This window comes from Tasmannia lanceolata, unplaced genomic scaffold (genome assembly GCF_043159265.1).
Source record: "Tasmannia lanceolata isolate RefF3 unplaced genomic scaffold, GAP_Taslan_0.1 ptg000003l, whole genome shotgun sequence".
NCBI lineage: Eukaryota > Viridiplantae > Streptophyta > Magnoliopsida > Canellales > Winteraceae > Tasmannia > Tasmannia lanceolata.
Genome location: NW_027518680.1, coordinates 40,567,185 through 40,589,525, shown reverse-complemented (window position 1 = coordinate 40,589,525; position 22,341 = coordinate 40,567,185). Strand labels below are relative to the sequence as shown.

The 22,341-nt window shown below is 41.2% G+C and overlaps 1 protein-coding gene across 3 annotated transcripts in view; it reads left to right on the top strand.

Moving 5' to 3' along the window:
- The window catches only part of PTAC14 (plastid transcriptionally active 14), a 75,204-nt gene that overhangs the window by 6,205 nt on the left and 46,658 nt on the right, over window positions 1-22,341 (top strand). For all 3 annotated transcript variants that reach the window (XM_077364639.1, XM_077364633.1, XM_077364626.1), the window contains exon 3: window positions 11,238-11,363. In XM_077364639.1, the coding sequence (XP_077220754.1) occupies window positions 11,238-11,363 (126 nt within the window). The remainder of the gene's footprint in view (window positions 1-11,237; window positions 11,364-22,341) is intronic.

Below are 22,341 nucleotides of genomic sequence, written 5' to 3'. Positions count from 1 at the left end.
TGTTGCTTTTAGGTTTCTTAGAAAACCTAAGTATAAAAGTGAAGATGTGAGTCTCTCTTGTGTGGCTAGAGAAAGAGAGTGAAAAAGAGAGAGGAGAGAGAAAAAGAAGAGAGAGGGGTTTTTTTTCTTGTACCGTCTTGGTTTGAGAAGCAAGGAAAAGGTTGCAGGTTTGTGGGTTTGTGATTAATCCATTGTAATCCTTGTATTTTATTTTTCTCATAGTGGAAGATAATGTGTCTCGCCCGTGAAGTGGGCTTGGCCGAAACACGTAAAATCTCGTTGTTCATTTTGTGGCTTGTTTGTTAGTTTTACTTTTCCATTTAATTTGTGCACGATTGGATTGTTCTGCCCGGCGGATTTTCTCAACAAGTGGTATCAGAGCCATGGTTGGAGCGATCGTTGAGGCCAGGTGGAGTGATCGTGGGTGTTGTGGTTGGATTGCGAGTAGAGTGATCTTTGGGAGTAGAAAGATTGTCCAAGAAAGATTCTCGTTCGAGGTGGAGCGCTACACCGAGAAGTGCGAAGTAATCTGAGATGATGGTAAAATCAAGTTCTACTCTGTTCAACATCGATAGATTTGACGGAAAGGGCAGTTTCATCATATGACAGATGAGGGTGAAGGACATCCTAGTTCAACAAGGATTGGCCAAGGCGTTAAAGGGAAAGGATGGCAAGCCGGAGAAGATGATCGATGCCGAGTGGGAAGACATAGAGTCGAAAGTGGTCAGCACAATTTGACTATGTCTGGCAGATAACGTTATGGAAGAATAAGATGCTCCTAATTTATGGGAGAAGTTGGAAAAGCTTTACATGTCAAAAAGCTTGGCCACTCGGTTGTATCTGAAGCGGCAATTGTATGGGCTGAAGATGTAGGAAGGCAGGGATCTTCTGGAACACATTACGGTGTTCTACGGGCTTGTGGATCAACTCCACAAGGTTGATGAAAAATTGAAGAAAGAAGACAAGGCCCTTTTGCTTCTTACTCCGCTTCCTGATTCGTATGACAACCTGATGACGACTTTATTGTATGGTAAGGATACGATAAAGTTGGAGGAAGTCATGGAGTCGCTCTTATCGAATGAGATGCGGAAGAAATCCGTTCTTGGTGTAAGTGAAGATCATGAGTTGGTTGTTCATGGTGGGAATCAAAGAGGAAGGTCATCTGACAGGGGATCAGGAAAAGGCAGGTCAAGATCTAGGGTTGGCAGAAAGGGTGTGCAATGTTACCGTTGCAAGGAATATTGCCATATCAAGCGGGATTGTCCAAAGCGAGCTGACCAGGTGGACAATGGTGCTACGAATATAGCGGTGGCGGTAACGAATGAGTAGGGTGAAGAGTTTGGAGACGTTCTCACAGTCTCCACAGGTAATCACACTTCTCCTCATGATGAGTGGATTTTAGATTCGGGGTGCTTTGTTCATGTATGCACTATGAGAGAATATTTTGATAAGTTCCAAGAGACAAGGGCAGGTTTATTGTCCTTGGGTGACGGGTCTACTTGTGATGCCACGGGAGTGGGAACGGTGAAGATCAAGATGTTCGATGGAGTGATTCGTACTTTGGGTGTTGTGGCCTATGTCCCAAAGATGAGAAGGAATCTAGTGTCTTTTGGTCGGTTGGACTCCAGGGGTTGTAGGTTTTCAGCTGCAGGCGGAGCCATGAAAATCACATGTGGCTGTATGGTTTCGATGAAAGGAGAGGAGTGTGGCAGATTATATCGTCTGGTCGGGACACGGTGACTAGTGTTCCGAAGATCTCGATGGCTACTTGGAAATAGGGTAATTGTGTACGCACACGTAGGGTCTCTTTCGCAGTTGGTGCAGAGACATGTTTCCAGGTTGCAGACGATCGTGAGAGGATGACAATACCTGCATTAGGGAGGATGGATCGAGATCCCTCTCCAAGGTTGATTAGGTGAGTCAACGGGTTGGCAGCTACACATGTGCATTGGCCGTAGTGATTGAATCGGGAGGAGTCAGAAGACTCAGAACTAGGATGATTCGATGGTGTGTAGCTGGTACTTTGGATGGCCAATGGTGGTTTGCGGCGATAGATGACTGACGCAGAGCGGCCGTGGAAGGGTTTACGAGTTCTCCGGCTTGGGTTTCAAATGCAGATTTCTAAGGCAAAGTGGACTGATTTTGAAAAAAAAAATAAAAAATAAAATTAGGGATTGGTTTCCAAATCAAATATGAAATTTATTTCTCACCAAACTAGGAAGGGAAAAAGTGATCTATGAGCAGAAATTAAAGAGCAAAATAGAAATTCATACGATCTAAGAAAGAAAGTAAAGAAGGATTATGCAAAGAAAATGGATAGAATTTGCAAGATAGGAAAGAGAAAGTTACAACTCTTCAAGTGATCTTGCACTCGACAGGATTTACTCACCATGAAGGTGTCGGATCTTGCACTAGACAAGAAGAACCGACTATCCGAAGAAGAAATACACATCAATTCATGACGGTGCAAATCTCTAACGGATGAAACCTCATTCTCCTCCCTTGGAACACCTCCAAGATCCCTACAAACTCCAAGTCTCCAAAAATTACATTTTCAAAACTACTCTAATCTATAACCCAGCCCCCTATTTATAGACATATCAGCCCCTTTAAGTGGCCCCCACACATTAGTGATCTACACACCTACATTTATGGCCCACTCACACATTTACACATGTAAACATACAATTACACACATCTGCCACTACAAAACCATGTCACCGCTTCCATATCCAAGCCTCACCATAGGTTCTCCATCTCTAAACCATGCCTAGCCAAATCTTGGCCTTTGATCAATGTTGACGTCATACCAAGGCTTGGCCCAATCTACATCATACTGCCCCCCTTAAAAGAGAGCTTGTTCTCAAGCTCGACTCTTCTTCAACCTAAAGGAGCGAAATACTATCCAACAGCGTGAGGTTAACACTGCACATCTATTCAAGGAGCTCATCTTCAAAGTATAAGTGCCACGTGTGAACCCAGTCCTGATCCTTTGGCACACAAACTGGTCTTTGCTAGCCTTGTTTGTATGTACCTGTTTCGCATGTCCAACTAATCGAGATATAAAACCATATATGGAGATTTTGATACCATTTGGTCGATCATGATTCTGTACATCAGTTTTCCATGACTTTCCAGCTCCAATTCTGAAATTAGCTTTTCTGCATGCATAAATTCCTCGACATGTTTCTGATGCTCATTGGACACAGACAAGTTGCTCGCTTTCATATCATGGATGAACCTCTGCAAGACAATGCTTAACCTGATGTGAGAATGTTGAAAAGTCAAATGATTGAAATTCTGCAGGACTAGGCTGAAATTCGAATGGCATTTGACAACTGTTACTAGTCCAAACTCCAATAGAGAATGGACAACCCTTTCCCATCCCGAGGAACTTGTTCTGGGTGAACAAGATCTCCCCATTCAACCAAATTCCTTGTATAAACTTGTGCCCCCAAACCCAGTTTTCACCAAACAATGCCAATGTCTCACCAATAACACACTCATTGGAAGCTGAAAATTCCTGCATGGCTTTCAAATGAAAATTTCCTGTAGCTTCAGATTGTATGCTTGTGTCAAAACATTCTCACAATATTGAGGTGAGACATGCCATGTCCATCACTTACATCTGACAGTGCATGCATCCTTCTACCAGCTTCCTTCAAGTATGGGAACTCTAGAGAAATATCCAATGTAGTTGCTTAAGCATCCCAAGTCTGTGGAATCTTAATTTTTGGGGAGTCCTGGCGATAAGAGATATAGTAATAGCATCCCAAGTGTTTGCCCTTATGCTTCGTTTGGTTGCACAAAAGCTCGGCAGCTGTCGGAATTTGGTTTGGATTTGGCATGTCATTCCACGTTTGGTTTCCAAAATGCATTGGACTCCCATTGATTCCCTTGGATTTCTCTCATGTAATGATTGCTTGTCTCTTTCTTGTCCCCTTATTCCAAAATCAAAGAATTATGGTTGAATTTTCTAGGGAATGATGCTCTCTCTCCATCTCTCTCTTCCCTCTCTCTCCTCTCTCCATATATTGGTAATGACACCCCCTACTTTTTCTCCTACTCTCCCATTATTTGCCGCACAAGCAAACACTACTACACAATTTTCCGAGGTAAGTCTAGGCAAATCAAAATTCTTGTCTCTTCCCTTTGACTTCCTATTCCACTACTCTCCGAGCCAATCCAAGCAACCAAATGTAGCATTAATGCTTCTAGTCCATTTTCAAGTAAAGACGGCTCGAGTTCTATCACTTAGGCAAGAGTCTGGATAAAAGACAGGTAATCTAGGAAGCACGGGTACTCTCCTGGGGCTCCGTACCCATACCCGATACGTATGGGGTGTGGGCACGTTCGGGTACGCCCCGGGTACGTCCTGGGTACGTACCCCAATTTGTTAAAAAAAAACCCCCAATTTTGGTTGCTGGGTGCGTGTCGGCCATTTAAGTAAATGTCTTTACTATTTTATTGTCCATTTACTTAAGATTTACATGTAAATAACGGAATACTCCCCATTTGGATTTATTAAAAATAGTTTCAAGACCCAAATCTGAAAGGAAAAAAAGTCAACTCTCCTGTTATAGTACAAAATCCGAAGAAAAATGGTCGGGTCAAAATTTTAACTTTCTTAACATCCTAACGGTGGGGTATTTTTCAAAATTTAAAAATTCATAAAATCTATCATGTCCAAACATTATTAAATCTCAAAAGTCCGGTATAAAAACTCTCATAATTTAGTCTCTAAAAATTATTCATCTTGTCAGGCACTGATCAACACACTGGTCAACACACTGGCGACAGGCTTCATGGCAGGTAATCCACTATAGTCAATGGCCAAGAAACCTCGACAGCTTTGAGATTGAGACTGAGAAGATGTAAGTTAGGATATGAAAGACCCTAATAAGATTCCCAAGCTTGCTACCAACGGACTAGCATACATGGAACTTTCCAATGCATAAAGAGGACAGTTAGGCTTCCTTGCTACTTGTGATGATGTGAACCCCAATTTCGGGTGGCTTTGTTGTTTTAAATTTGACGCAGCGCTATACGTGGCAGAATTGAATTCCACTCTCAATTGGAACTCATAAGAGTTGGCACTTTCACAAAGCCAATATATTGGGGTGTCCCTTCTCAAGCCAAACATTTGGAACCAGAATTCAAACAAGAGAGGTTAAGTACAGTTGCTGCTCCTGAAGGTAATCCTAGTACTCTTGGATGTCTAGGAAATTAGATCTCGAGTCACTTTGTTCGGTAAAATTCAGTCAGTAGGCCTTCATTTGACACATGCACTAATTCTGAAATTTCAAGAGGTGATTCTAGAGATATTCTCGTGAAACTAACAAGGAATCAAGTCTTCTTGGAGGTTTGCAACTTTCCAATGTGGATGCACAGAGTTGGAGGTACAAGCATTTAACAGGGCAGCCCACTTTAACTATTTCAGTTCATGAATAAACCATCTTGAATATAAGGTTCTGGAGCTATGCTTTGGGTGCTAAATTTCAGCTTGGTTGCCTTCATGTTGAACCCCAAGTAGCACTCTGCTATATAGTTCAATTGGCTAAGATGATCAGCTTTGATTGCGGGTTAACACAGAACATCCAACATGATTTCAGCTATTCAATATCCCTTGCAACTGTCTTAGTTTGGTAGGATTTTAGAGACCTTAAATTCAGGCATTTCTTCGAGCTACTACAGGGCAGAAGTTGGCTTACTGCATAAAGAGTTCCAAGGCTTGATGCATCTAATACTCTTGATGATCAGTAAATTCTTTGCTTCTAGTCTGCTCTTAGACATAACCAGAGTGGATTGTGAATGAAAAAGCAAGCAACAGTCATATCCCTATGCTAAAACATAACCTTCAGAACATATTTCTTGTATGAAAACCTTCATTCAAATTTCCATTGTATGAGCTGCTGGTATAGAGGAACCTCAATGAAAGTCAAATGCAAGTCTCGGTTCTACAACAGAAATAAGTGTCCTGCATGTACAACAACATGACACTCCAATGTAGCAAGAGCTTCAAGGGCTGATGATGTTACACTCAAGATTGAGGGCTTAGATTCATCCGAAGAGGATCATTACTCAGGAGTCATAATGTCTGAGATTCTGTAAAAAGGAAACTCATAGATTTCATGTTTAGAGGCTGAAACGAGGCCATCATTTTGCACAGGAATTGAACCAAATGACTCCTTAATCATTTAACTCCTTCCATAGTTGTTTTGTGTTTATCCACAAATTGCATCTTCCATTAGCAGCCTACTCACTAGAAAATAAGGTCTCTTTAGACCAGAAATTAGACTCCAAATAGAGAAAATTGGTTGATCTCCTTAATTCAGGAATGAGGAAATAGTGGTATCCAAGGACTGGTTGAGGAATTTACTCAAATACCTAATCTGCAATTCCCGAAATCATCTTCAGAGAAGCATTCTTGAGCACCGATTCAGATGTCAAATGTCCTACTGCTCTATGGAGCTAATTGAAGGCTTTATCATAGAGGACAAATGATGAATTCTCATGCCCAAGGTCGTTCTTGGCTAGGAGTTGAAGTGTCACGAAATTCAGCAAATTCAGCTTCAAGTATGCCACTCAGATAATATTTGGAATAGAGAATTTCAGTGTTCTAGGTCTGCTTACAGACGTCTTGCAACCGATGAAAGTCTTCCAGCGGAGAGAATAATGAATCGAAATCAAGCTCATTGAAAGAATTTTGCTAAAGGCACCCGTACCTTGCTCCTCTCAGTTTGACCAGATCCACGGGACATAGGTGCTGAAATTCCAAACAAATTTCACCGAAGGGATGCAGGTCTCAGAAGCAGAAGTACATAAATCAATGCATTCTTTGATTTGTTTCTTGACATTCTTGAGAGAAGTTGGCACAGCTAGGAACTGCAAAAACATAGGAGTTCTTGCAAACCTGCTCTGATACCATTTTGACGTAGAGCGGCTGAGGAAGGGTTTACGATTTCTCCTGCTTGGGTTTCAAATGCGACTTCTTGGGCAAAGTGGACTGATTTTGCAAAATAAAATAAAATTAGGGACTGGTTTCCAAATTAAGTATGGAATTTATTTCTCACCAAACTAGGAATGGAAAAAGAGATCTATAAGTAGAAATTAAAGAGCAAAATAGAAATTCATATGATCTAAGAAAGAAAGTAAAAAAGGATTATGCAAAGAAAATGGATAGAATTTCCTAGATAGGAAAGGGAAAGTTACAACTCTTCAAGCGATCTTGCACTCGAGAAGATTTACTCAATGTGAAGGTGTCGGATCTTGCACTCGACAAGAAGAACCGACAATCCGAAGAAGAAATGCACATCAATTCATGACGGTGCAAATCTCTAACGGATGAAACCTCCTTCTCTTCCCTTGGAACACCTCCAAGATCCCTACAAACTCCAAGTCTCCAAAAATTACATTTTCAAAACTACTCTAATCTATAACCAAACCCCCTATTTATAGACATACCGGCCCCTTTAAGTGGCCCACACATTAGTGATCTACACACATTTATGGCTCACTCACACATTTACACATGTAAACATACAATTACACACATCTACCACTACAAAACCACATCACAGCTTCCATATCCAAGATACACCATAGGTTCTCCATCTCTAAATCATGCCTAGCCAAATCTTTGCCTTTGATCAATGTTGACGTCACACCAAGGCTTGGCCCAATCTACGTCACGGACCAGTGGCAACATCAATGGAAAATCTTCAAGTGGTTGGGAAATAGGCCAAGGTGCTGATTGTTGGGAAAGTTGCTTTAGTTCCTGTTACTGCTACATTGAACATGTAAAGGAGAGAAGAGAAGAAGGTTTTGGGGAGAAATCGTGAATTAGAGAGTTCTCCCTCACGCACATATTTATTTATATATATGTAGCTCAGATACATGCAAGGACATAAATCCCCCCATAAAGAGGGTGCGCACATATACTACGATATCTAACACTCCCCCTCAAGCTGGAGAATGTATATCATACATTCCCAGCTTGTTACATAAATCACTTAATCGAACCCTACTCAATGGTTTTGTAAACATATCCGCTATTTGATCATTTGATCTTGTGATCTTGTAAACACACTGCAAATCTGCCCTTCTTGAATCCGATGACGAATAAAGTGACAATCCACCTCTATATGTTTTGTCCTCTCGTGAAAGACTGGGTTCATGGCGATATGAATGGCAGACTTATTGTCACAGTGGAGAGACGCAGGCGACGAGTCAGGTAACCCAATCTCTGACAAGAATGACCTCAACCAGATCAGCTCACAACCTGTATATGCCATGGCTCTGTACTCAGCCTCTGCACTTGACCTTAATACAACTTCCTGTTTCTTGCTTTTCCAAGACACTAAATTACCCCCAACAAAAGTACAGTAACCATTTGTGGACCTCCTGTCTGCAGGAGAGCCTGCCCAATTTGCATAAGAGTATCCCTCAATCTTCATGTGACTATGCTTTCTGAAGAGGAGTCCTCTACCAGGAGCTTTCTTCAGATATTTCACTACTTGAATGACCGCCGACCAATGAGATGTCCGTGGTGCACTCATATACTGACTTACCACGCCAGCTGCATAAGCGATATCCGGACGTGTGACAGTGAGATAAATCAATCTCCCAACTAAACGTCTGTATCGGCCTGGATCCTTTAGTAACTCCCCCTGATCAGGTGAGAGCTTGACATTCCGGTCCATGGGAGTCTCAGCTGGCTTTGCTCCCAGAAGGCCAGTCTCCTCCAATATATCTAGTGCATACTTTCTTTGTGATAAAGATAGCCCTATACGTGAATATGCTACCTCTATCCCTAGAAAGTATCTCAAACGACCAAGGTCTTTGGTGCAGAATTCCTTCTGAAGGAACTTCTTCAGCCTCTGTATACCCACACTGTCACTTCCTGTAATTATGATATCATCAACATACACAATCAGAAAAATCCGACGATCTTTGCCCTTAGAGCTGAAAGTGATCTACAGCACATTGTTTCATTCCAAATCGTATCACCGCCTCACTAAATCTTCCAAACCAAGCATGAGGAGATTGTTTTAGACCATATATCGCCTTGTGTAACTTACATACAACATTCTGCATCTCCCCCTGAGCAATGAAGCCAGGAGGTTGCTTCATATATACCTCTTAATGCAGATCACCATGCAAGAATGCATTCTTGACATCTAACTGATGGAGAGGCCACGACCTGTTGACTGCAAGGGATATCAGAACTCTGATAGAAGGAATCTTGGCCACAGGAGAAAATGTCTCAACATAATCAATGCCATATGTCTGTGTATACCCTTTGGCAACCAATCGAGCCTTCAGCCTTTCTACCGTCCCATCAGGTAAATATTTCATTGTGAAGACCCACTTACAGCCCACCACCTGAGCACCCGGAGGAAGAGAGACCAACTGCCACGTGTGATTCTCTTTCATAGCACACATCTCTACTTCCATTGCCGATCGCCAACCTGGATGAGCCAAAGCCTCGACAACAGGGGGAGGAAGAGAAACAAAAGAGAGAGATGACAGAACGGAATTGTACAAGGGTGAAACATGAGCATAAGAAACCACATTAGAGATAGGATGATGAGTCATAGAGAACGCGTACGAGAGGCAATCGGAGCTTCAACAGGAAAATTACTTACCTCAGAAGCATTAGGTAGGCTAGCGAGCTGTGATGAGGCTGGAGGACATGAAGGGGCATCTTGAGAAGCAGGATGGCGATGACGACGAGAATAAACCTGCAGAGGTTTAAGGGAATCTACAGATGACGAAATCGGTACTGAGACAGGTAACGGGACAGGCAACGGCAACGGCAACGGAACCTCTGGGTCAGGAACCAGAGAAGAAATAGGTCTAGTAAAATAGGGCTTATCCTCAAAAAATGAAACATCAGCAGAGACATAAGCACGATGAAGTTGAGGACTATAACACCTGTAGCCCTTCTGAGTGCGTGAATAGCCTAGAAAACTATATTTAATCGCTCGCAGTTCCAGCTTATCTAATCCCGGGGTAAGGTCATGAACAAAACACGTGTAGCCAAACACTCTGGGAATTAAGGGAAACGGATTCCCAGAGGGATGCAAGACAGAGAAAGGAGATCGATTATCAAGAACAGATTCTAGACAAAATTCGGGATCTTGTTAGGCGTCTTTGCCCTCAACTTATTCATCGGAGGAGAACTGCAAATTGCACGGTGGATATACCGGGCAAAGAGGGCGTAAATTTGATGGAAATCAATGTATCTTGTACAGAATCACTCGCCTCTCTCTGAGGAATAGTTTTGCTGTATAGCATCTTACTTGTATGTATTGAGACATCTTGTCCCCACTTTATGATTTTCATCTGCATTAGATTCTTTCTATGTACTTGTTGGCTTCCAATGAGGCTTAATACATGCTTAATGTTGGCTTACAATGACACTTCCCGTATTTTCTCTTTACTTTCTTTAGAGCTTTTCGCTTCCCTCATTTACTCTTTTCTAGATCCTTCGCTTCTTGCATTCTCTTCCTGTATTTCTTCTCACACTCACTTCCCCCTATGGCAACTATCCAACTTACCTATCCCCCAAAACTCTTCTCTGGTATTTGCTAAGCTAGCAATTACATTCAGAACCTCCAAACATAAGGTTTCATTAACCAAACGATACATCTAAAGCGAGGATCGATGTGGTTCTACAGGCGCTACAAACAACCCAAACAAAACCAATAAAAGCATCTATGTGCAATAGGAAGACCACCCAAAGTAATCAGAAACAAATGCTGCCCCTGTTCGTGTCAAGCTTATCTGCTCATTGGCCGAGCGCTGTACGTGATAGAATGTGATAAAAAATTACATGTTGACTTCAAAAGTACATGTTCACTACATAATTAGAATCATACGGAAACATTGATAGATGTGACTTTTGAACTCCTTGTAAACATTGTTATCATGGCTGCACATAGAAGTCATAGATTAAATTTTCTTTTAAATGGTTGGAGTCATAGGTCAATTGAAGACCCATTTCGTTTACATGTTGTTTTGTTTGAAGTCTCACTCGATGCCATTTATCTGTTAATTTCTTTTTTTCTTTTTTCAGTTTGTAACTTGTCACATGCACTTTGTCCCGGATTCTTCTTTGTATATTTGGTTTTTCTACCACCCTGTCCTTGCATGATACATTCCTGAAGCAGTATGCTTGTTTGCTCTTGTTGCAAGTTATAATGATGTTGATTAGTTCCAAACCGAAATTGCAGATTATTATGGAGATTCCACTGGAGTTGATGTTAACTATAAGTCAACGGGTTCCGTGGATGTTTTTCCCAGACATTATACCAATTGGTCATCCAATATTTGATATTATCAATTCAACCAATCCAGAGGTAACTGCTATGGGATGGAAGTGCATCCTTTTTATTGCTCTGATATATTTTTTTAAGTGTAAACTAGAGAAAAGGCACAGGTGATTGACAAACACAATGTTTCCAATATGATGGGCTCCACGAATGATTTACGTACATAAGTAGATATGCACTATTGGCTAATTCACTATGATTTGGCCGACACTTTGAATTTATTGTTGACACACGTGTCGTGTCGTGTCCGACATGATACCCGTGTCCACACATGTCGACACTCTTTTTGACACTTTTAAATTTCTGTAAGAAGTGTACGTAATTTTATATGTAAGTCGTGTATGGACGTGCCACTATTTCTAGATTTTTAGGGATTAGCCATGTCAGACACCCTATATTCGTGTCGAAACTCTGCACACAAATCTGTATACACAAATCAAGATTATATTTACTTTCTATTTTGTAGCCTTGTCCCCGATTTTAAATTTTGGGGGTTTGCCGTGTCCGACATTTTGTGTCCTTGTCGATCCGCGACACTTGTGTCCGTGTCCACAAATCATAGCTAATTCACAGCAAGGATTGAAATTTTGGTTTCAGCCTCAGCCGGCCGAAACTGAAATTTCAGTGGCAATTTCAGTTTTGGTGGAAATTTCAGTGAAAATCTTATAATTTCGGCCGAAATCTGAAATTTCGGTATTTTGCTGAAATTTAAAACCATGATTTATAGTAACAAGTACATGCAATGGATTACTCATGACATTGAAAACTTCACACAAGATGGGGGCTCAATTTTGTTTCCAAAAACTCTAGAATAAAGCTTTGAAACAGTACCAATTTCTGACCATTTTCAGCTACTCATGGGATTGCTAATTTCAAATTGAACTTGAACTTTTTAAAAGCTCTATTTTAGCCCTACCTCTTTTTAAAGGCTTTGATTTTGTAAGGGAATTTTGGGCTTCCTTATATAAATCTAGAAATATCAATGTTACAAGTCCCGAAAAGGAAAGTTGCTGAAGTAGCATAAAATAGCTTTCATTGTAAATTTCTTCATGAGATCTTTCCATTGAATCAGTTTTACATTTTGAAATGCAAGAGAATTTTGTTCTGCATACTTAATTCAGCTTTTCTTGTTATATTTAAATTACCCTATAGTTTTAAGTGTTAAGGTTTTATATTAAATGACCAAAATGCTTTGGCCTTCCGGAATGTTGAAAAATATATGGTATCAAATGATTAATGTTTCCTACCATTTTATAATTTAAATGACTTGGATTTCCTTACATGGGATCAAATGATTAATGTTTCCTACTTTTTATAATTTAAATGACTAGGATTCCTTTATCGGCAAAAGCGAAACACCCCTAACATCATCCGAATTGAGGTTGATCGTCGAGCCCACTCTGGCCTTGCAGGGCGGGCCCCTGTGTGGTGCGATTTTGAGCTGCCATAGCTTATGGCTAGCCCAATGGTAGCTTATGTTATGCCATGTCAAATGGATTGCCACAGCGAACTAGGTTCATTTTCAATAGACACTCACCTCCCCCCTCCCCAGTTTTGGTTCAGGAAAGGGTCAATGCAAGGATATGACTTTGAAGAAATATCTGGAGTTTGTCTTTATCTGGATGGGTCTTGCGAGAAAATAGGATTTCATATTGAGGTCCAAATGTACACTGTTGGAATGGTTTGACTCCTACAAGCTCCCCCCAAGAACTGCACGTGTGAGTTCACCTGCATGCGGCTCAAGTGGTGAAGGCTCTTTCTTTCCCGCTTGGTCTGTTCCTAGCCGTCTGTTACAAGTCCGATAAGCCTAGAATCATCAATATGAGGGATCCCTCAAAATAGAAAATGGCAAGCAGGGCTTTCGTAAGAGCCTCAATTGCTCCCCAATCAAGATAGATGGGAAGGAGACAGATATAACCAGCTTTATTTATGTACGTACACCTTTGTTTCAGGGTGGGGCCACTCTCCCTCCTGCTAATCCGGCCATTTCCAAACCTTCTTTGGGAAATTGGGCACGTCAACAAATGCCCCCCAATTGGGCCTGTATGTCCATTAAGACAGACATGGCCCTTTGCACTTGAACAATTGGCAATCTCAGGATCATCGAATTTAAAATGGCTAAAATATTATTCTTTTTTTATGATTGATTTAAACCAAATGATGGCAACCACTTAAAAGAAAATCAAATTGGTTACAAGAATTCTCTCTCTATATATATGTATATTTTGTCGTTTTTGAATGGCATATATTTTATCTGTTTCATGTAGTTGAATATATATATATATATATATATATATATATATATATATATATATATATATATATTCAACTTTATGAGTTGCATTTTTGTCAGAATACTTGTTGTATTCTAAAAAAATAAAAAAAAAGCTTACAAGGATGGAGCACAAGTTGCAATAAAACTCTGATATTTCTTGTTTTCTTGAAATAAAAATGATGTAGCACTGAAAAAAATTATACCTATCCAAAAAAGTAGCGGCAATGATATTTCTTCCTGGACAAGTAAGAGAGATGTTGCCACTAGCTCAATTCGTAAAGACTATGTTCTTCCACCCTTCTGAGTTTCAATCCCACCTTACCTAGCAAAAAAGTAAGAGATACGTTGAGGGAAGTGAATATTGTCTGAGAAACCAAATCCTAGAAAAACAAGGGGAAAGCAAAAGTAGTGGATGCTACAAGTAATACCATTGATGGTCTTATGTTGAATGAAAATCACACCCATTAGATAAAGGGCCACACAAATCAATAGCTAAGCTCTTCCTTGGATAACTGCAAAAATGCATTTTTATCGAGGGCTATGATCATTCGATCATGGTGGGGTTGGAACCAATAGACTGGTTCTTGGTGCCCAACCAGATCAATGGGCCCGATCACCTTCCGTGTTTTAGTGGTCCTTACATGTGTTTAGCTATGATACTTGAATACTTGTGTAAGATGTCCAATAGACCATATTCATTGCTCTGATACTAGATATTGCATAGATATTGTTGTTCAAAATAACTACCATGTTTCAACTTTCAAACCTATGCCAGTTCTTCTAATTTACAATTATGCTTTTGCTTGTCAGTGTTGCATATTTTCTATAATCAAGAAATTATAAAATTCTGTCTTCTAAGTTATGGCTAGTTAAGTTGTCTAACATTTTACTTATACATGTGGTATTCTTATACCATGGTAAAAACGCAATCATCAAGTAAATGCAAGGGGTGAAGAAATTCAAGAAATATGACCAACGTTTAAAGCTAGGCAGAAGGGTGACTCATCCTATTCAGCAACGTGAAATGCCCATAGTGAACTCTTGTCTTCAATTTTCAGTGGATAACATCTTCATCCTTAGTTCCTTACCATATTCAGTCATCCCATTGGGGAACTCTTTAATGCATAGGCCTTCACCATGACACCAACCCTTTGGCTTAGAACAAATTTTGATGGGATAACAGCGCTGGACTCTGTCATATTTTACAATCAAATATCTGTCGTAGACCTTTGTTTGTTCCATTTGCCTCTAGGTTTGAAACCCCTTTTACCGTTGCGAATATCCACCTTCCTCTAAATAACTACTTTCCCTTGCTCTCCATTATTCAAAGTGAGCAGTCATTTGAATCAGATGCAAGTTAGCTGCAAATCATTAACAACATGGAATGTTATAAGATTTTGTATAACCATAGACAGCTATCGCTCAATGCCACTAGTATAGGGATGGCAGATGATCAGATCTGTTGATCTTTCTTCTTTAAAAGCATGAATCCATCCATTGGTGTGAGTCCTATCATGATCAAATGATCCTAGCCCCTTGCACCCTCTTTTGGGTATTTTAAAGAAGAGCTTAACCGTTGATTTTTGCATTCCATCTAATGGATGGGATCCTTGTTTAGCAAGGACGTAATAACCCAATATGAATTGTATGTCTGTGACTGTAATAACCCAAACTTAAAATGCCCAACTTCTAAAAGCAAGGGTGGATGTTTTCCAAAAACGAGTTTCAAAGCAAAGCGAGAACAAGGAAAAAAATGTAAATGGAGTACAAATCAAGGTTGCCAGGGTGGGAATCGAAAGCGGGATTCGATTTGGGATTCGAAAGCCGGAATCGAAGGCTCCGGGGATGGTTGGGAGTGGGAATCGTCGGTTTGCCGGAGAGTCGCCGGGGAGTCGCCGGGGATTCGCCGGGGAATTGCGGGGAATCGCCTGGGAATCACGGTTCTAAAAATTGGGAATCGGGGTTCCGACGAATCCGAACCCTGATTCCCAATTTTCGCGGATTCGAATCGATTCCCGAATCGGATCTGGGTTTCGGGGAATCGCGATTCGTTGGAAAGCTTCTGTCAGCATATCAGTCCAGGGAACGAATCCTGCTTCCTTGGTACAAATAGCTTAAAGATAGCTTTTGGAACTGAGAAAATGACAAATACAGACCCGAACTACCTTGTAACGTGATACACTTTCATGGATTTTGAAAATAGAAGAAAAGTGTTCAATCCACACTAATCTATGCTGCGGATGCCTCTACCACAAATTAATTGTAAGGAACTCTATTTCCATTGGCAAATGTGCTGATGAAATCTCTTACCATGAACTGATACGCTGACAAAAGCTTTCCAATGAATTGATAAGTCATAAATTCCCTTCGCATGGACTGATATGCTGAGAAGAAGCTTTGCCAATGTAGAATAGAAGATGAAGTGAAGGAAGAATCCTCACATGAGATGAGACCAAGGGATTGGCCCTTGAAAACCCTAGCAAGAGCAATAATTAGCCTTGTCTCAGGTATGGGGGTGAACGCAGGAGAAGGGAGCAGTCATTTCTCGCAGCTGTGCACAAGATATGAGACATCCCAAATATTTTTTCATGTTGTCCATTGCCTTCTTCAAACCCTTATAAAAACAAGAGTGGGGCCCACATCCTCCACTTAAGTCTTTTGGAACACATAAGACCCCTCCCCCATATGCTTCTACAAGATGTGAGGGTGACAACTTACCACCCTGGTCCACATTTTTCCATTCTTCACAAAAGGGACATTACAAGTCCTACCCTCTCAAGATTGATTGCCCTAAAGAACTTTAGTCAAGGTGGTATTCAGGGTCCAATTCTGTGAGTGCTTTAAAGTGCTCAAGATGGGGTCTAAATGTATCAAGTGCTCATCCCCTTTGAGCTATGATTTGTGGACACGGACACGGAGTGTCGGACACGGCAAACCCTCAAACTTTAGAAACGAGGACACGGCTAAAATAGAAAGTATATGTTATCATGATTTGTGGATATGGATTCGAGTGTCTAGTTTGGACATGGATACGAGTTGTTTAAATGAGGTAAACATAATATTCAATAAAAAACAGAATTCTCACTGGACACGGTACAAAAACATGTTCACACACCCACATTAAGTCAAACACTTCCAGCAATACAAGTAAAAGTGTCCAAAGGAGTGTCGACATGTGTGGACACGCATGTCGTGTCGGACACGGCAGGACACGTGAGTCGGCAATAAATTCGAAGTGTCGGCCAAGTCATAGCCTTTGAGTATCTTCTCCACCATCAATAATTACTATCATCTTCTCTCCCAACACTATTTCCGGCACTTTAATAGTGAAATTGTTTTTGCACTATTTAGTGTATCTAATGTACCTGAGCTTGGGATTCCTTGAGTTTCTTGTGATTGGTTGCCCTCTTCATGCTCCTCTGCAAACTTATGCTCATTGCTAGACTTCTTATCAGACATCGCCTCTAATGTAATAAATTTGGCCCTTGACGCCGGTGGCTTGGGTCCTAAGGCATTTTGCAATGGAAACATAACTTATTTCACATTAGCTCGTTATGTTCCTGATCTGAACTGATTACTCTTCATGTTCGTGTGTGTGTGTGTGTGTGTGTGTGTGGGAGGTGGGGGGCATTTCTTTGAAGAGGAAACCTTCTTTGAAGTGGCTCTGTTGGGTTGGATTTTGATGGTGGCGAAGCCAAAAATGTTTTCATGGGGTTTGCCGAGGATTCCGAGTTCAAAGCCGAAGAATGTCGTCTTGTAATGTTGGAGGCTCTGTTGAGTGGTATTTTGGTTTTTACGTATGTTGAAGGGTATTATAGTCTTTGTACAATGTAAACCTAGCTTGGGCACTCTATATATACATCATATTACATGGGAGCTCCTTAGTGGAGACTCATCATTTTCTCCCTCACTCTTCTTTCTTCCTCCTCTTACTTATCCAAATAACATGGTATCAGAGCCAATCGCTCCATTTGCTCATTGCACAATTCCCTGATTTCTCTCTCACATTCTCTCTCGGTCTCTCTCAATCTCCTCTCTCTGGACCCACCCCCCTTGCACATTAGCGCATCCATCCCATAACCCATTTGCACAAAATCCACTTGCTAGTTTTTAGACAAGAGAAGGAAGAAGGGATCTCTTGCTCGAGCTTTCTCACTGGAGATTGGAAGATAAGAAAGAGAAATCTCTTCTCTTTCATTTTGAAAAGGAAGGAGCAAGATCTCATCTGTCATCTCTAATTCCTCATCTTTCTATTCGATCCCTTTTCTCCCATCTTACCAGACCTCATTCCCTTTCATTTTTCCCATCATTTTCATTCACCCTATAGCTTCCCACCTCCATACTCCAAAACTCCAAAACTCATCTCATTATCATCGTCCTATTTCCTTCCTACACATCTAACATGCACCCCCTAAAAAAAAACCCAAAAAATCATCACCGATTCCTTACCCCCTCCCTGCCCTAAAATCCATCTTTTGTGTCGCCACCATCTTTTGTGAGTTCATTCGGAAATCTGTTGCACTCGATGGGGCAGGTTAGAAGTGAGGTGCAAGATAGAACAGAGCCTCGGGATAGCGCAAATTCTCAAATTTCAAATGTCGCCCCTCCTTCAATCAGTTGTCCCACATTATTGGAGATGTCACTTTCAAATAGGACACCTGTTGTATGTGGAGTGAAGATGCAGGAAGTGTTGTACGGATGGCTGAATCCCTCTTTTATCTGTCAAATCTTGGGCTTTGCCGGAGAAAGTATCGTATGATGCAAGTTATCAGATACAAATGTTGTGCAGTGGTGTGCCTTTGCAACTTGTGGGCCCCATCATTCAACCTGTCCCTAGCCAAGACCCATCAACGCATATTGGACGTCCGGGATCTAGGCTTGTAGATGGCTCAATGTTTTGCGCCTCGTCTGGTAGTTGGGCTTTGGGAGTCCTTTGTGGGCTTTTCTTTAGCAAACATCAAGTTCAGGCCGAAGGCGTCGAACAGACTTCGGGTGAATCCAGACCGTTATCTCCGCCTACGTTTGGCTTCCAGGGACAAGAATCGAATAGGTTTCTTCTTCATTCTCTGATATTCTTTAAATATAAAAGGTGGGTGGGGATCTGTGGTAGAGAAGAGTTTGAAATTTCAGGATGCAGAGGAATCCCCAACCGGAGTGGAGGGATGGAAGTCAACTGCGGCAAATTCTTTTCTTTCACCTGAGGGAGATAACCTTAATCGGAGAAGTTGGAAGTCTTCGCGCTATCCGAGGGAGCTCGGAGTTACTCCATCACTGGGAGTCATTGCAATTGAAGCAGAAATCTTGGTAGTCATCCCAACACCCCCTCCTTATGGGTTAAATCCTCCCTTTCCTATTGTTTTGGAACCCCCTCCCCTCCACTCCATCCTAATCTTATGATCCCTTTCTTTGTTAGGTTGTGTTCCATGGCGTTTGTGTTGATATCAAAGGTGTACGCCAAGTGTTTGATGAAATGTTTGAGAGAGATGTGGTGCCTTGAAATTATTCTTTCTGCAAGTTGAAGGGCATTAATCCTAATGTAGTTCCAAGGATGGAATGTTGTGTGTTGGAGGCTCCGGGCTGATGCAGTATCACCCTCTTTGTTAGTGTTAACTTACCAACTTCTCCAAATGCTTAAGCTGTTGGAGAAAGGCGTTATTTATCTTTTATACTTTAACACTCCGCCGCACGTGTGGCCCACTTGGCAAACACGTGGCACATGTGGTCCCACTTTGGGCCGACCATCGCATGTGGATTTTTGCTATCCGGGAGGTTTGAACTCGAGACCTTTGGCTCTAATACCATGTTAACTTTCTAACTTCTCCAAAAGCTTAAGCTGCTGGAGAAAGGCGTTATTATCTTTTGTACTTTAACAATTAGAATGTTGTGTGGTTCCCGTCTTTGGTTTGTTGGTTGGTTGGTTGGTATTTCGCGCTGTTAGTTGGTTTCTCCAAGCGAAGTGCTGTCTGTCGTCATTGGTTAGTTGTTTCTCCAGGCGAAGTGCTGTTTGCCGTCGTTGGTTGGTTGTTTCCCTAGGCGACGTACTGTTTGGCCGTCGTTGGTTGGTCGTTGTGCGCCTTGTTGGTTAGTTGTTGATAATTGTTGTGGGCTGATTTTCTATCGCCCTATTTGTTGGTTCCTCTCACCTTTCTGGTGGTTGAGGTTTTTCTTCTATTGGCGATGTGCTGATGTCTCCTCGTGTCGTTGTTCATTATGCGCGCCTTTGGTGAGCTTATTTTTGGTGGTTCGTTGCTGTTTCTCTGCCAATGCGCCTCCATTCGATCGTTTTTGATATGCAGATTCGTTGGCCATTACTTTGATTCAGGGGAGGCTTTGTGGTGATTGCTCTCGCAGTAGTGCTGATTCAAGGGGAGCCGTTTGTTTTTTGGAGACCGTTATTTTTGGTGGCTGTTGATCTCGCCATTGTACTCACTGTGGCCGTTGATTTCGCCGGGATGGCCACTTCGTTGCCTTTTTTTGTTATGCTTTTAACTATGTATTCCCCACACCAGCTTGAGGGGGAGTGTTGTAACGAGCTGTATTGTGTATGATATTATATGAGTATTATAGTTTATTGGTGTTGAAGGGTATTATAGTATTCTTTGTAACAAGCTAGAGTTGAATGGTAAATACACTCCAACATGAGAGGGAGAGTTGAAGGGTATTTTTTTCTTTACGTATGTTGAAGGGTAGTATAGTCTTTGTACAATGTAACCCTCGCTTTGGCACTCTATGTATACATCATATTACATGGGGAGTTCCTTAGTAGAGACTCATCATCGTCTCCCTCACTCTTCTTTCTTCCTCCTCTTTCTTATCCAAATAACAGGCTCAAAGACTTTTACTATATCCCTTGAGGGCTCTATCAAACCTTCAATAAGAGGAATGTGATTCTCTTCTCTGAAATTTTCGTTACCATAACTGAAATTTTCAGAAATTTCTCTACATATGCCGCCACTGTGACCCTTTACTTGAAATGGCCAGATATCTGAAGAATTCTTATCACTTCTCTCGAATTGGTCGTAGACTCTTTGACTGAATTCATCAAAGGTGCAAACCTCACCATGGCCTTTTCTGGTAAGCCCGTGTAACCACTGATCGTACGCAACAACATCCAATTATAGGGTTGCATACTGAATTGTATCCTCTTTTTCCATGGGGCTATTTGTAATAGGTCTATAATTTCTGCAGTCATGCTCTAGCTGACATGCCATATCCCCTGTCAAACACCGGCACATGCATTCTTTGCTATAATATTTCTTTTTCACCATACTGCTGTTTCTTTCCATGTTTTTTACCAAAATTTCTAAATATCTTTAGAAGGTAACCAACTGCATTCTGGAAAACTTCAGATTTTTCTTGATAGTCCGTGAATAGAGTAACCAATTCGTCGAACACCTGATGTGCACTAGAAATCTGCCAATACAAAATCATGGGTTTTGTGCGCCAATGGCCAATGGGTGTACCGAACAGACCTCTTTCTCCCTTGATCTTGAGAAGAAACCCTATTCAAAGGTCCTCCTTAGTTTTTTGTGGTTGGGGCCTTGATCGGGCTTCTCCTCTATCTGGGCCAATAATTCTATTTCTAATGTAGCATCTAAGTTTTCTTTGGCCATAATGTTGCCTAGATTTTTTGCTGCAATTTCGCTAACAAACTAGAGCTACATTGATTTTGTTGTGGCTGGAGATTTCCACCCTGATTGGATTTCTCTAATCTGGGCCAGTAATTATAACTTAGCATCTAACTTCTCTTCGGCCAAAGTGCTGCCTAGAGTTTTTGCCTCAAATTCCCCAACAACTTGAGCCAGAATCTCTCCCAGTTGGAGCTCTAAACTTGGATTGCGTTTATTCCTTCTTGTGTTGTACTTATGGTTGTAATGCGGCATCCATGTTCCTCCCATGATAGCAAGATCAACGCTTTGATACCACTGTAATAACCTAATCTAAACTTTAATAACCCAAATTGAAAATGCACATCTTCAACAAGCAAGAGAGTTAAGTGAGTTCCAAACAAAAGCCAGAGCAAGAAAAACTGTAAATGGAGTACAAATGGCTCAAAAAGAGCTTTTTTAAATTGAGAAAATGACAAATACAGATCTGAAATAATTGGAACATATTTCTAATATTCAGTTCAAAAATCCTAACATAATGCACCTTGCAAGGATTTCATAAATAGAAGAAAAGTGGCTATTACACACCAACCCACACTAGAGATGCCTCTACTACAAACTGATTTGTTAAGCACTCTTTTCCCATAGACAGATTTGTGATGAAATCTCGTCCCACGAGCTGATATGCTGAGAAGAAGCTTTGCTCTGTACTGATAAACTATAAACTCCCTTCCCACATACTAATATGCTGAGAAGAAGCTTTGCCAACAAAGAATAGAAGATGAAGTGCAAGAGGAATCCTCACACGAGATGGGCACCAAGGAATTGACCCTTGAAAACCCCAGCAATAGTAAGGATCAACCTTGTCTCTAGGATATTGAGGTGGACGAAGAAGGGAGCAACCCTCTCTCACAATCCTACAGAAGATAGAGAGATAGAGGAAAACCCAAATATTTTTTTTTTCATGTGGCCCTTTCCCTTCTTCAAACCCTTATTGGGGTCTGCGTCCGTTTATGCCCTTTTGAGCACATAAGGCCCCTTCCCCCTATGCTTCTAAAAGATGTGAGGGTGACAGCCCTGGCTCACATTTGGTCATTCTTCACAAAAAAAGGACATTACAATG